This window comes from Hydractinia symbiolongicarpus, chromosome 1 (assembly GCF_029227915.1).
Source record: "Hydractinia symbiolongicarpus strain clone_291-10 chromosome 1, HSymV2.1, whole genome shotgun sequence".
In the NCBI taxonomy this organism is placed as follows: Eukaryota; Metazoa; Cnidaria; class Hydrozoa; order Anthoathecata; family Hydractiniidae; genus Hydractinia; species Hydractinia symbiolongicarpus.
The window spans coordinates 8,051,531-8,066,831 of NC_079875.1; the positions used below are offsets into that span (position 1 = coordinate 8,051,531).

Consider the following 15,301-nt stretch of genomic DNA (forward strand, 5'->3'; position numbering starts at 1 on the left):
CGTATTTTAATATCTATGTTTTGTTTTGTAATTTTTCTTTAAATTCAATTGATAAAGTTTCTTCCTTAATATTTAACATGTTTTTTTCATTAATTTGTTATTTTGGAGCAAAAAGCCACGTACAATTCTATCAAAAATAAGAAAAGTAAAACTATGCACCCAAGCCCCCGCTCCCCTACTAGGTTGGTAAAAAAAGACACCATGATTTTTGTGTGACTTCTAACGGAATAAAAAATGAAAGAACTTTATTTAACCGGAATTTTCACAAATAATAAGTATGTTTATGTCTCTCGAATAAAATTAACAAAACTGATAAAAAACAAAGGCTATCTAAGCGAACCTACGACGTGCTACTCGAATAACAGTAAACCGAGACACTGAACAAGTTTGATATCTTATTAAAGCCTTGGCGAATATTTTTTTGATCAACAGTCTTCAGTTAAGTTTCATTTTATCTAAACTGTTTAACATTTTAACATTTTAAAAAAAACAAATATATTCCAATAAAATCATCTGCAATAAACAAAGCGTTTTAAATTGTTCCAAATTGTGATTATTTTCGTTTATTTAATTCTATTGTTATGTGGAAAAAAAAAGAAAAAAAAGAAAAAGAGCTAGCAATGTATATAAAGAGGGCAACATTTAGAAATTAGAATATTAGTCCCGTTTATTGCACTTTGATTGCTATGAATGTTTAATTAAACTTAAGGCTTTTTACACTAAGAAATGTACTGTCGTAATAATTTAAAAAGTTAAATAACTTGACTAACCATAAATATATAATCTCTTTTATTGATATCTCTATCGACTAACATTTGACTTTTATATATTAGGGTCAGCTTTGAGCCTGAGGGAGCAATGGATGATTATCTAACAGCTTCAGATGATGAAATCGTCGTCTGAAGAGTAATAGCTAAGCTTCGTACTGACAAAAAGATTAAACTTTTTGTTTTGTTTTTAATGTCGATTTACAATCACCAGATTTGTATCTACAAGTGCTATATTCATCGATTAAAAACTTTACTTCCAAAGTTTGCTTTTAACTTTTTATTATAACTATATTTTTGGTTAAAATTATTAAGTAGCTATGACTGAAAGCGTGGAAGCTTCATTACTCCACAACTGCCATGTTTCTGTTACTTCTATAGATGTCAAGCGCGTGCTACTACGGACTTATCCACGCAGAGTAGAATTGAGCCTGCAATTTGTAAAAAAAAATACTGATAATGGCGGCAGAAGTAGTCCGTACATTTTAAGGAACACAATGTAATCAAATAAAACCAATGTCATTAAAATATCGGCAAGTAAAATACATTAAGTTTAAAATTTGTGTGAATCTAACGGTCTAAGCAATGACTTGTTGAGACAAATTTCGAATTTTGGCTCAACATATTTGCCCAAAATTGTAGCTAAGGTTAAATAAAGGATATAGCATTGCATCTTGGATATATTCTTCGTGAAGCCTTACCTGTTATTGGTAACCAACATTTATGCATCAATTTTAAAAAGATGCGCTTGCATATACAAAATTTAAGATCCTTATTTAGTTAACAAATGAGCGAATAAACCTTTTAACGCTGTCCATCTTTTTTCTGTCGTAGGCAGTAAAAAACTTTGTGAGTTAAAATCGATTCAATTAGACGGACAAGTTGTGGTATGTCATCATTTTATATTGCATAAACCATATAATAAAAATCCTAAGCGCGGGGGAAGGTGAAACGGCTTAAGCTCTGTTCATAATCTGCTTGGCAGGAATATACTATTTCATAAAGAAATTGATCGACGTTAATAAAAATTTTCTATTCACCCATTTCTTTATGACGTTGCTAACGTTTTTAAAACACTTGTTTTTACCAGACCATTATAAGTTAAAAAAATTGTTTTTCGCGTGAATTTTGTTAGCAATCGAATTTTGTTACCTTCTAAAAATTAATATTAAGCAAGAAATCGGGAACAAAGCATCTCAGCGCACGTTCGACGATTAACAGTATTATCAATGTAGATATCAATGGGAAAACATTCCGCTAATGCATTCCTTTTATGCTCTTAAATTCTGTAACGTGAGCGATTATTTACATAAATGAAAATAATCAAAATAGTCAAAAAATTTCTAAGGATAATTAGATTATTTCAAAATAAGTTAAGGAATAAGTTAGGAATAAAAAGGAAGCTCTGAGTTAAACAGAGGCAGGACTAAATTTGGCGAGGTTTCTGATCACTTTAAAATCTTATTTTTCATTATTATCACTCAAGACAGGTGTTTTATTTCAAACTAAAATACGTGCTCGTTGTTCAAAAACAGTAAAAAGTAAAACTCTATACACATTATGAAAATCAAATTGATTTTTAAAAATACAGTATAGCTATGTCTTATCTTCACTTTGCTGCCCTTTTTAAATTTGATAGCACAGTTGTTTCAAGCTAACACCATATAACATTAAACACTATTAAAAGTGAAGAAAAGAACACAGCTAAATGATGAGGTCCTCCCCCACTCCGCATCACATTCTATCGACACCGCATACAGGAAAATGATTCGAATTGTGGATCAAGTGTAATGCACACTTCAAATCCCCTTACTACCGCCGAGACGAAAGAGCAAATCCACAAGTCACACTACTTACGGCGTAGATTTTTGCTTCGCGGATGATATTTAGAAGCGCTGGGCACTGTTCCTAAATGGAATTTCAAAAAAATAACAAAAGTTCTCCCATAGAAACATGCGAACTTCTAGCCCTATTATCTTTGTGCTTTAATGGAGAAAGTGATTTCGTCGTAGAAATCACTTAACCCAGTATAAATGGGATCATAATTGCTCTTAACATTCTTTGGTATATATGGTAAAAAAGATCAAAAAGCACAAGCAAAAAAAAAACACATAATAAAATTCACACTCGTGTTGCCTTAGTTTTAAAAACATCAAGGTTTTCCAAAGTTTATTTTTTCTTATACCTCTGTTCTTATACAGAATGGTATAATGTATTTATAACGAAGAATTTGTCTATGACCAAGCATAGTCACAAGAAAAAAAGATAGTCTAGTTGCGTGGACCGTCGGCATTGTTTACGCGAACTATCCTCAATCAGCCTGGGACGGCCCGCTCATCCTGCACAGAAGTTCAAAATGGCGGCGCATGCAGGAGGAGACTACCTTGCAGGCGAAGATCTTGATGATTTATTTGAGTTACTTGAAGGCGGTTTTCTTGATGAAGATGTGGATTTTATTGTGGAATTAGATGCTGTGATAACGGAAGTGGAAGCTTACGAAGAAGTTGGGTATCCTTGTCAGGATTGTGATAAAATTTGTAAATCACAACGTGGCCTGACTAGACATCGCAATGTCAAACACACTACTGAAGTTACTCCTGAAATATCGACGAATGCTGGTCCTTCATTACCAAAACTTACTAAAGAAGAACAAATTTTGAAAAAGCTACACCCTTTGAAGTTGAAAGTACTTATCACGAAGAGTGCTGAGATATGCCTTGGTGATCAATGTTTACCCAAAGCAACCAGGGAAGTGTTTCGTGATTTCAAAGTTTCTAATGATGATGCGGTCAAACTTTGGGAAAAACTGAAGCCAATCATTGGAAAGTATAACGGTGATGCAGAAGATTTTTATGCAAACTTTTATGGTCTATTGAAAGATAACTTGCTTCTATCAAAATTTGAGGACACTACTTTGAGCAATATTATTCTAACAGAACTTGCAAATCATGTTTTAATTCATCTTTCGGGTAATGATAAAGTTGTCGATTCTGTAACTGAAGCTGTAACACCTATCTCGGAGAATGAACAAAAAAGCCTGCAATATGTGGCTGGATTTATCGTTCACAAGCTTTATACAAAATTCCGTTTTTCGAAAAAGTCTCAACAAAGTGAATTCAACAAACAGGCTGTATCAATCCTACAAGCATGCAAAGTTGACTGTGATGATTCACAGACATTGATCAATATACGCGACCGTGGTGGCTTGTGGAGAGTGAACAAACAAATACAAGAACTTTTTCGAGAATGTGAAAAAATGTTTCGGTTGAAAACTTCAAATTTCAGCACAACACTAAATTGTCAAGACCTTGTTAAAAATATGCTCAAAAACTGTCCTGTACTTTCCAATTTCAAAAGTGTCTGTTATACCATTGATCCACAAGTCAGTAAAGAAGTCAGTATGAATCTTCTGGAACACATGCTTACTATGTTTACAAGAGTTCGCAGCTTTTCCTATGCTAGAGACATACGTGAAAAACATAAGGCTGCTAAAAAACTTGCAAAGAAAAGATCATTGAGAACTGAAATTAAAAAAGCCAGTAGCAGCAAAGACATGGGTCACTGATTCATCTAGTTCCGGGCATGAACTATAAAATCTGCCACAATGGCTATTTTTATAGCCACACATGTGATAAGAAAACATTACACATGGCTAAAAATCACAATAAAAATTCATTCTTTTTTTTTTTTTTTTCTGGTTGAACTTCAGACAAAAATCAGGATCCCTCACAGTACGATTTAGAGGTGCCGTGTGAGAAATCCTGTTACTTCATTTACGGTCAATTTAAGATATCAGGATTCCTCTGATTTTCCTGTAAATATATGCGTGAGTAATTCTGACGCGTTTTGAAAAAGTGACAACATTGCAATTTTTCCATAGCTAATAGCTTTCACAAAATAATAGATAGATGGGACATAGAAAAAATAAGCATACATACTCATCCAATAACCATCTCCTAAAGTGATCCAATGATAGAACAAAGCATCTTCAGTCCCACAATATAAAGAGAACTAGATAAAATTGCCAATTAATAACATTTTTTCAAATGTGTGGCTATAAAAATAGCCGTTTTGTTGTGTGCTTCATTCAAAGTGTAGACTTTTTTCTTTTTGGTAATGGGGTGTCATCTATCATGTTAAATTTGCTACCACATCCTTGTACATTCCCAGCAATTGGTCTTACAGAAAATTGTGCTTTTATGGTATTATCATTATATCCAACTTCTCTCACCGATGGGTTGTCACGTCGCGATCCAATGGCACGCTGCCTACCAAAATAATTTTCCAGATCGTCTTGACAAAACCGTTCAGAAAGAATGTACGGTACACTTTTTTCACTACTTTTTTGAGAGAGTTAACTGTAATCTTAAGCCCTTTATGTGTTTGCCAGGAAATAAACATATTTGATTCGGCATTTTTTGTAAAATTATCACCACGCTCTTCAATTGACTCTTTCCATAAGGTGAAATAGGAGAGAAAACCGTCCAACCATGCAAAGCGTTCATCATCAACTGACTGATAAGGTTTTAGAAATGGTTTTCTCTTCAACTCATGTTCGACAGTGTTTTTCACATTCAAGCAGTCAAAAAAACTATCCATCATTAGACAAAATTGTGCAGTACCAGCTGCTTCAGGTGGACCAAACTGATTGAGAACTTTGCCAACAGTTTCACTGAGAACTTGAGCTGCAAGACGAACTTTCATTACTGAAAATGGTGTTAGCTGTATATGATCATTCGTTAATTTATTGACCAACTTCAAACCACTCTCGAGATCATTGTGATAGAGTTGTGTGATATGACTCCAAAGAACATAAAATCCACTATTCCACATATAACGGGTAGCTCGACCAGAACCAGAATTAAACAGACAATTGCGTGATGTTTTGATGAGATGTGGAGCATCAGCAAAAAAATAGATAAATCGACCATCATTAGCATGAATATTCTTAGTACGATAAACTACATCACTGTCATGGACACCATCTAAATGCCTATGCATTCTGAAAAAGCGTCTATTTGAAGAAGCACCATCAGCTGTTGCAGGGATAACTTTCAAATTTATTTTTTCAAGGTAAAGAACAGCTTTCCAAAATATAGCCATGATTTGATAGGAAGTTATTCCAGTTGTAGCAAATGTTGCAATACTATATGAAAGAGGATTAACAACACTTTTGGCAAGAAACACGAGAACATGAGTAGCAATTTCTTTGACAGATTTGAGTGTGGCAAAATTTGTATGAATATCACCAAGGTCAACAAAACCAATGAGTTCACCAGTATACTTGTCCCAAACTAAATCCTCCTGTATTTTCATCTCATCAAACAGAATTATGGTATATCTCTCAATGTCTGAAAATGCAGCAGTTTTTTTTGCTAGATCATTGATGATTTCATGATTAAATCCTCTTGTTGGTCGTATGTAGTTTCTATAATCACGAAGTGTTCGCAGGTTAGGAAGAACCAACATACCACTGCCAGTTTTAGGGTCATATCTGAGATCTGAATAAGCAGAAGAAGACTTTGCAGCAAGATTAAGACAGAACTTTATGATCATTGGATGATATCTGACACTGGTTGGTGATGAAGATTGGAGATATTTTTGCTGCTCCTCCCAGAACAATTTCATAAAAGGTGGTACATTTTTTTTATCACATCCACTGAATAAGGTTAAAAAATCAGAGCTCATTTCAGAAGTAACATTACCACCATGTGCTTGAATAGCAGCTTTCATTTCAGACAGTTGGCTTGCCAGTTGTTTACATTCCAAACGCTGACTCTGAAGGGTTAATTTGACACGGTCCGGTGATGTGAACTTGATTGGTGCTTTCAACTTTGCAGGTTCAAGCATCTTCCTTTCTTTACGGACAGTAGCTGATTTGAATGAAATGTTATGCGATGTACACTTTCCACAAGGATTAGGTTTGGGTGGTAGAATTAACATACGACACATATTTGAACGAAAATACTGGTCTTGATGGAGATTTGACTGAAAGGACTTTTGTTGATAGTCTAGATAGTTGAATTTTTTAGGAATGACATGCTTTTGGAAGTTTGTCTCTCTACTATTATTGCAATCTGGAGCGGTGATACCAATACATAATTCATAACTATTGAGTTCTTTTTGATGAAATTGGAGAGTGTTGTATTAAGAAAGGATTTTTTGTATAAGATATGCAAATCATGGTCATCTGGTAACATCCATCCAAATATTCTTAAAGAAAATGAAAGGGATCGATCAATGAATATTTCAAATTTTGGGATGATGTGGTCTGGTGATAAACAAGTAACAACAACAAGTGAGTCTTGAGTGTCAATATGCCAACATCTACCCAACGAGAGCTTTAAAACACGTTGACTGAAGTCAACAAAATTTCTATATATGGTGGTTGGAGAAGGTGGTGGTGAAAAATCTTGTAAAATTTGGAAATCTTCACGTTTTTGTATCGAAGTGTTCGATCGAGGTGGAGAGGCTAAGGTCGAAATATTGCCAGATTTTTGTGGAAGATTAAGATGTGGTAGTTCTCCTTCTTTCAAACTTTTTCGAGTTGGGTAAACCCATATTTGATCCTCCGAGAAATGACGTTCACAAATAAACAATTTGAACGTGGAAATGCGACGTCTCAGCTCGTCATCTACCTCCCTATATTTCGTGATGATATTGATGAGCTCCTTTCCCCATTTTTTGTTTATTTCATTATTTGGCAACGGAACTTTGAAAATACTGATGTCTTTATTTCTCCTCGATACAGAGCATCCATATGGACACACTCTTTGTATTATCACAAGAGACTAGTCGATGAGGCCCGTGGAAAATCCATTTAGGCATAAGACAAAGGAAAACATATAGGTTGTTTTAGGAGTTTTGATGACGTCACGTACAAAGAATGTCAATGTGCTTTAGATTTGATGATAATGTGATCAGCCTAATATGGATGTATCCGCAAATAATTAGTTTGAAAAAATTAAATGACGCGTTGGTAAGTTAACTTGAGATTTATAGTTGTGTACGATAGCACGAATTAAGCCTTTGCAATACAAATGAATGCAGTAACATGCCCTGACTTTAGTTCATGAATTATCTCCACAAAAAAAAATAATCCACTCAACGAACACACGCCAGTTGTCGTTTTATTATAGAGATATGCTACGCTACACGTTGATTTTTTTATAACAAAACCGTTTTTCGACCCGACCATTAATTTTCTTAGCCGAATGCCGGAATAAAAAATGAAATTTTACTGATGCTGTTTTCTTATTCTTTTTTGTTTTCTTCATAAATAATTATCGACAGCTGTAAATAACATAGCTTATGTATTTTCTTTGAAACAGATTTGATTTTTTTTTTATTTTTTATTTGTTATTTCTAGGATAAAACTTTGTTAGGATGTGTATTTGACTAAAAAAAAGAAACATGATTGTCTTGTGTTGTGAAATTACGGTGATTTAGCTAGTAACTGTAAATGTAAATACCCTTCAAAAATTGGATTTTTACACTCTCAGGCTGGGAATTTTCCAAAAGACTTTTGAGGCTCATTTCCTTATAACACATTTTCTTATAAAAAAACATGTATCACAACGTGTGAAAACGTCATAAGTTACGCACATTGGGACACACTGAGGATGATTCTAGTTTAAACTGATATATAGCGTGCTTAAGATAACACATGTTTAACTAGGTAAAAAAAATTCTTTGCTTTGTAAACTTGATGTTTGATACAACCAAGGTTCTTTAATGCCATTTCATGGAACTGAAAACCATTTTAAATTGAAATTTCTAAGCAGCTTTTTCCCGTCCTTCTCCGGTTTGCTTGTACTATAAATGAGCTAAAATTAACATTGCAAATCGATTCCATTTGCGATAATTATCATATCGCAAACTTTCGAGAGTTTAATGGAAATACGTATTTTTAATGGTTTAAAAACCTTAGCATATGTGCCGAAATGATAATATGCTTTATAAGAATGCTAGACTGGGATTCCTTGTTGAAAAAAATGGAGCTACTGTTTAGAACAATAGAGAAGTAACAATAAAAATCACCCTGCTTAGAATTTGCGAATTTCTAAAAAAAGCATGTATCTTGAAGACTTAAAATTCTTAATGCAACACAACAAAGAACTAATAAGTCAGATAAAATTCTTGCGTATTTAAAACCTTTTACAACTTTGTTCTTATCATTGCGTGTATACAGGTATAAAAATACATAGGAGTTATAGTTTCCAAGTAATGTTTGTTGCCATCCGAGGAAAAAATGTTTCTTCGTAGAATTTCAATAACCTAAGGAAAATGTCTTGGTGTGTCAAAAAACAACCACAACATGGCTGCATCAACAACGCATCATCGTAAAAGCTTTATCCTTTGATTTAACTTCAGTTACACACCAATATCAGATATTTGCCGTTTTAGTCTCTGGTATGTGACCGAGTCAAGAGATTGACGCCTCCACCACACAAGAATATTTGAAAGGATTGCAACACCAATCGCACAAGCCTGGAAAGAGAAAGTAAAACTAGTTTAAGAACACTTACTTTCGCGCTTTTTTTATATTTAATTGGCCACAACAACGAAGTTCAAAAGATTTTAACACCCATTTTGATTTATCAGTACCTCTGAACACTTTTGTTATAAAATCCATTTAATCCACATTCTCATGTTATTACCAGCTTTCCCCTACCCCCTAATTATGTAGAATTGACCAATGAAATGTCAAGAGTGCCTTAGCAGAGATTAACTAACAACAATTTTGGAATTAGTTTGGAGTGGTACTTAGACTGTTCAAGGCTTCTTAAGAAATTACTCAAAACTCCAACTTCCACCATAGTATCACAGCAAAAATTCAGAATTTGGAGGAGGTATTAAATTTCAACGACATGGTGGTACCTCTTAGCCACTATATTCAACGCCCTTATTTTCAACGCCCTTATTTTCAAACCCAATTTTTCGCCCTTGTAAAATGTTACTGAATTGTTTATTGCTTTCTGTCATCTTAAAATTCAGTAGAAAGGATTTTTTTTGGAGACCGCGTTTCTTTGAAAAGCTGGGAGGCATATAAATTCCACAGATTTCAAGATCCATGAACATCAGTTCAGATCCGAGATATTATATAGAACATACCTGAAAAATCCAAAACTTTTTTGCTTCTTCCATAACAGCAAAAGGACAGCTACAAGGAATTAATGGTAATAACTTTTTAACCTTTTTTAATTGAAATAAATAAAACTAACGTTTAAGGGGACAGTAAACATCACTGAAAAAGGTGGGTATTACTTTGTTTTTACCTTTTTTAATATTTAATTTTAGTTAAAACATTAGAAGACCAAAGCATTAGAAAATAAAGCAATCTTGATTAATGTTGTTATCAGCTATTAAATGAGTTCAGCTTTTACACCACTGTTTATAGAACACAATTCCAATTTAAATTATCAGAAATAAATGACTAAAATGGAACCTCTAGTAATAGCTCTAATCTAGTACTACTGTGGACCAAATGTAAGCATCTGTTAAGAAATGCATCCGTTCGGGTATATAGTAAATTAATTAACTATTAGTTTATTTAAATAAAAGTAACCTAATATACTTATTTTGTTTTTTTTATAATTTATAGATACTACAAACACACTAGATTTACTATAACTTTTCTTACTTTTTCATTATCCATAACAAGTAACAAAAATAATGTATGACCTTTAAAAAAAACTCTTATGCAATATTTTGTTTTACAGTGGAACCTCTATTAACGGTCAACTCCATACATCGGTCACCTCCTGATAAGCGGCCAGAAAAGAAAATCCCTGCAGAATTCATGGCAAAACTCTTATAAAAAACCTCCATACATTGGTCACCTCCAATCAACGGCCACTTTCTATTGTCCCACTGTCTAATTTCACCTCTATTAACGGTCAAAAAATCTTTATGCAAGCAAATGAAAGGAAAAATAAAAACAATTGTTTTTTTATTTATTTACAACAGGTATATTTCTTCATAATATATCATGTTTGAAATTTTCTACCAAGTTCAGTAGCATGTGAAAGGATCTTTTTCGTAACATGCTGTAGCCACTTTAACCCTTTCATATGTCCCCTTCTTTGATATGTTACGGGTATTTCAAGTCTTAAACCAGCCCCACGATTTACTTTCTTTCCAGTAAGAGTACGAAATATGGTAGATCCAGACAGTGAAAGGAAGTTTGAAAAAGCCTTGCTCAAACCCAGAGGAGCATGCCCTACAACATATGAATTGCGGATGATGGAAACAGCACAGGTATTAGAGGATTATCAGTTTCTCGCGTAAAAGCAATATTTCTCCATCAAATGGATTCCAGATGTTCATATATGCGTGGTAACCCTTTGAGCTCCTCCCACCTCTCCAGACCAGAGCTTTTAAAAAAAAAAAGGATATTCATATAAAACCTCCATACATCGGTCACCTCTAATGCAACGGCCACTAAGCTAGGTCCCCCAAAGTGGCCGCTATTAGAGGTTCCACTGTATATTCTCTTAATATGCAAGATGCTTGTTTTCCTGAGTGTAGTAAAAAGGGCAAGTATATCTGTTGCAAAAAGAAGAAGAAATTTAACAAGAAAGTGATCACTTTCTACTACTTTGTTATAGTGCAAATAATGTTTGATTGTACAATTACCCTTATAAAGGTAACTCACCTGAGATAGAGTGTAGATGATTTGCATTTTATTTCTTCAATATTTCCTGTTGCAGAGCAAATATCTTTTTTTAACTCCTTAAAAAGATAATTGTACATATACAGACACAGAGACTTATATTCCAAACTTTGATTTCTATAATATGTATCTACAAACTTTTATTTTTAATTCAAAGATTACATAAAATGATTAGACATTTTTTCTAAACAATAAATGATTGTCAGTAAATTTGCAGTGTGAAGACATTTATTTGTAAATACTTGCCTGTTCTAGCTTTGTGCAGGAACGACATTTCGATTTTGCGACAAAGTCTCCCCTGCAAGTTAAGTTTTTGTTGACTGAAGATCTCCGATAATCCGAACCAGCCGGAGAAATCGCAGGGACAGCATACGAAAAGCCTTTGAACAATAATAACAACAATGCTAGAATAATGATAATTCCAAATATTCTAAATAAAAAATGATCTACTTTATAAAAGATAATAATTTCACAAAAAGACTTATTAATTTTAATAATTCCAATATAAAAAAGGTTGCACTGCACATTAAACAATATAATAGATATCATGTCAAGAACAACCCGATTTACTGGCAATAATTGGAATCATCTTTAGCTATTTGTTAGTCAAGAAAGTAACTGTAGACCCTCAAATTCACATGTGTGCCCTTAAATCCACACTCAAAAATTACAAATGGTTAGCGTCACCCGTCTGACTCAATTTGAAAAGGGTAATTCAAGTCAAAAAGTCAATAAATTCGTAAAAAATAGTAAAACTTGTGCCTTCTTCTTCTGCATGGCAGAACCAACAAAGTACATTCACCTTGGCATCGACATCTTCAGAAATTATAGACCAGAGTGAAATGATTGCTTTATAAAATTCCACAGAAAGGCAAAAGTACACATTGCCTGCAAAACATGGCACGCTAAGCAATGCATGGTTTTTTGTTAAAGTCTACTAGAAAGAGAAATGTCCACACAAACCCAAAATAGCAATGATTCAAACAAAATCATTGGTTAAAAGAAGTCAAAACCATGAAAACGACTTTGATTTTCATAGAACTTGAAATCGACACTAAATCGACACAGGCACCCTCGTGTTTGGTCACCAACCAAAAAAAATAGAGTATCGTGGAAAACAATCATGGAAATAATCAGAGAGCTGGATCCAGGGGCAGGGCTATTCAAATTGCACTGAGATCAGGGTATACAGATCATTATTTTGGTACAGCTAGTTTTATGATTGGTACCTCTTACACTAATCAGAGAATTGAAAGCCTTTTGTCTATCTTTTTGTGACTATAGGCTAGTAAACACGAGAACGTAAAAAATTTGTTTAACAGTTATATACTCACTTCATCAGGTTACCATTCTTTGAAAAAAATGCTAAAGAAACCATTGAATTTCCTCGTTTATGTAGCTAGCTAGAATCAGTCTCTATTTCTTATCCTGTCATAATGTTCTTCACCAAAATGTTTACAACAAATATTTGCTGACGTGACATTTTTTGTTGCGCTTTGTAAAACAAAGGACGAATGCCTCCTAGGCCTCACGGGTCCCTTGGTCTATAGTCACAAGAAAAAAAGATAGTCTAGCAACAAACAATAGGCCATTGTTCTATGTTTTTACGGCTGAACTAAAGTGGCTCCCAAACCTCCGATCCTGCACAGAAGTTCAAAATGGCGCATTTTTTGGGTGTTGTGTGTACTTAGTTTGGTGTTTTTATTTCGACTTTCTATGTGACAGGCAAAGTGGATCAGGGGCGGATCCAGACTTTTTCAAGACTTAGTCAAGACTGAGTCTTGAATTTAGCAGCTGGGGGCTAAATTTTAAGCTTTGCGGGTACAAAAATCGCCGAAAAATTGTCTTCCGATTTATCTAGTTATTAATAAAATTGACCAAAAGAAACGCTAAGCTATAACAAAATCTCCTAAGAACATCTTTTATAAGAATCAAATCTCCGTCTTACACGTCTTATTTTAGATAGATAAAACCACTAAAATTAACAGGGATTAACTACAATAAAGTGAGACAATTGTGAATATATTTCATTATTTATAAACTCCTGCTGTTTCTGCCAATATCAGGCTTCATCAGCATGACTAGGTGAATCAAATGATCACACCAGCCATGGACAGCAAAATAAAACACAATAATAACAAAAAAAATAAGAATATGGAAAGATCAGGATAATGAAGATGAAATATACATACATGTGATATGATACAAACACACCTCAACCCATGTATTTGTTCAGATATATTTGTTTATTCATAGGGCTAAACTCAAGTTTCGTTTGAACTTTGAAAGAAGAATTAAGAAGGGCTTTTTACTGCTTTTTGCATGCTGAAATAGGAAAATGCAACTTTCAGTTAAGAAAGTTGCAACCTGGAAAAAGGGGAACGTAATGATTTGGCTTGAAGTCTACACCAGACTTAACAATATCTTCATAACAAAATAAAATTTTTAACTGATCTTCATCAGGTAAAATAGATGGGTGTGGCAATATACACTGTGTAAAGAAAGTTGTAACAAACTGTAACAAACCGAATTGTGGGTAAAATGTGTTAATTTTTCTCTTTATTACTGTTGACAAGGCAAGTATTGATAGAAAAGGAAACCATGTCTTGGGGGTACAGTTGTTGATTGCTTCTGCTTTAACTGCCTCCTCAGGAGAAAGAGTCATATCACAAACAATATGGGAAAGGGAAAATCTGAATAAACTTTTCTCAGATATAAAAATATTTGCCTTTTGGTTTTTAAAAGCAAATTGAAAACAAGGATGATTGGAATAAAAGGAAGGATGCAAGAAAAGTTCTATGGATGTCAAGATTCTCAAAACATCAACAAGAGAATTATCACCTATGCCTATACCAACGATGCTGAGCTGTATAGACAGTCTCCTGATGGATTGGATCTAAAAATAATATATTTTACCATGACCTTTTACTCAACAAACTTGTTTCTTAATAGTCATTCGAAGAGTTGTTTATTTTCATCACCAACCTTACTTATCCAGATGTCAAGTTCTTGCTTCTAATAACAACACAAATATTAATTGAGAAAGAATTCCTCCGCAATGCTGAAAATTCTGTTCAAAGCTCATATTACAAAAACAATACACCTTTATGACAATTCAATTGTACATGCGTTCCTACGGCTCTCCATCGTTTTACAATATCGAAAAAAAGGAGGTAAAACTCGTGTTTTTATGAGAGTTTGTTAGAGACGAAAGCGTGTTTTCTCCAGTTTTTTAACTTCCGTCGTATCAATTTCTTTCAAATTTTTAGGAAACGTTAATAATAATAAGATACAACTTATGTGTACTTTTCATTAAAAACAAAACGTGGCAAGAAAAGTTATCACGAAAAATAGTGTTTTCTCCTTAATAAACTCTTATAAAAGTGTAATGTTTACCTCCTCTGATTGCAATATAAGCTGCGATGGAGTGTTATTTTTTCCGAATTATCGTAAAGGTGTATTAGCCCTAGCTATTAGCTAATTAAATCTTTTTGTATTTGGTTTTAATTTAATAATCTGTTGTATAAAGCTCTCCCCAACTAGCTTTTCGTAGCAGATATACTGAAAACCTTTAGATAAATGCAAGGTGTGTTGGAGAGTAAAAAACATACTTCTCACCTTAAAACAATAATTCCTTTATCCTCACACCTCGCCTCAGATGGAAGGTATATATCTGGACCTGAATTCCGATGAAGACTTTTACCAACCAAGGGATAAATATCCCCAGACAACAAAAATGCTCGAGAATAAACACTTTCTAAAAGTTCTTTTTGCATTTTACGAACAGATTCAAAATTATCACACTTTAAATCAGTAAGCACCCGCGCCAACATATCTGCTGCAGCCATAATCAATAATA

General features: G+C 33.7%; 1 protein-coding gene across 1 annotated transcript; it reads right to left on the reverse strand.

Annotated features, from left to right (window-relative positions):
* Positions 1 to 8,886: 8,886 nt before the first annotated feature.
* LOC130636053 (protein JTB-like) lies at positions 8,887 to 12,931 on the reverse strand. Its single transcript, XM_057445645.1, has 5 exons — positions 12,777 to 12,931; positions 11,689 to 11,872; positions 11,425 to 11,501; positions 9,882 to 9,930; positions 8,887 to 9,257 (listed from the first exon to the last, which is right to left on the reverse strand). The coding sequence occupies exons 1-5, from the start codon at positions 12,818 to 12,820 to the stop codon at positions 9,141 to 9,143; spliced, it is 471 nt and encodes a 156-aa protein (XP_057301628.1). The 5' UTR covers positions 12,821 to 12,931; the 3' UTR covers positions 8,887 to 9,140.
* Positions 12,932 to 15,301: the final 2,370 nt, after the last annotated feature.

Bases quoted from the DNA above. Each gene is read 5' to 3' on its own strand.
- LOC130636053 (XM_057445645.1), bottom strand. From the start codon at position 12,820: ATGGTTTCTTTAGCATTTTTTTCAAAGAATGGTAACCTGATGAA. The intron at 11,502-11,688 runs GCAAGTATTTAC...TATCTTTTTAAG, and splicing joins CCTGCACAAAGCTAGAACAG to GAGTTAAAAAAAGATATTTG. The intron at 9,258-9,881 runs GTATGTTCTATA...TTCTCTTTCCAG, and splicing joins AAAAGTTTTGGATTTTTCAG to GCTTGTGCGATTGGTGTTGC.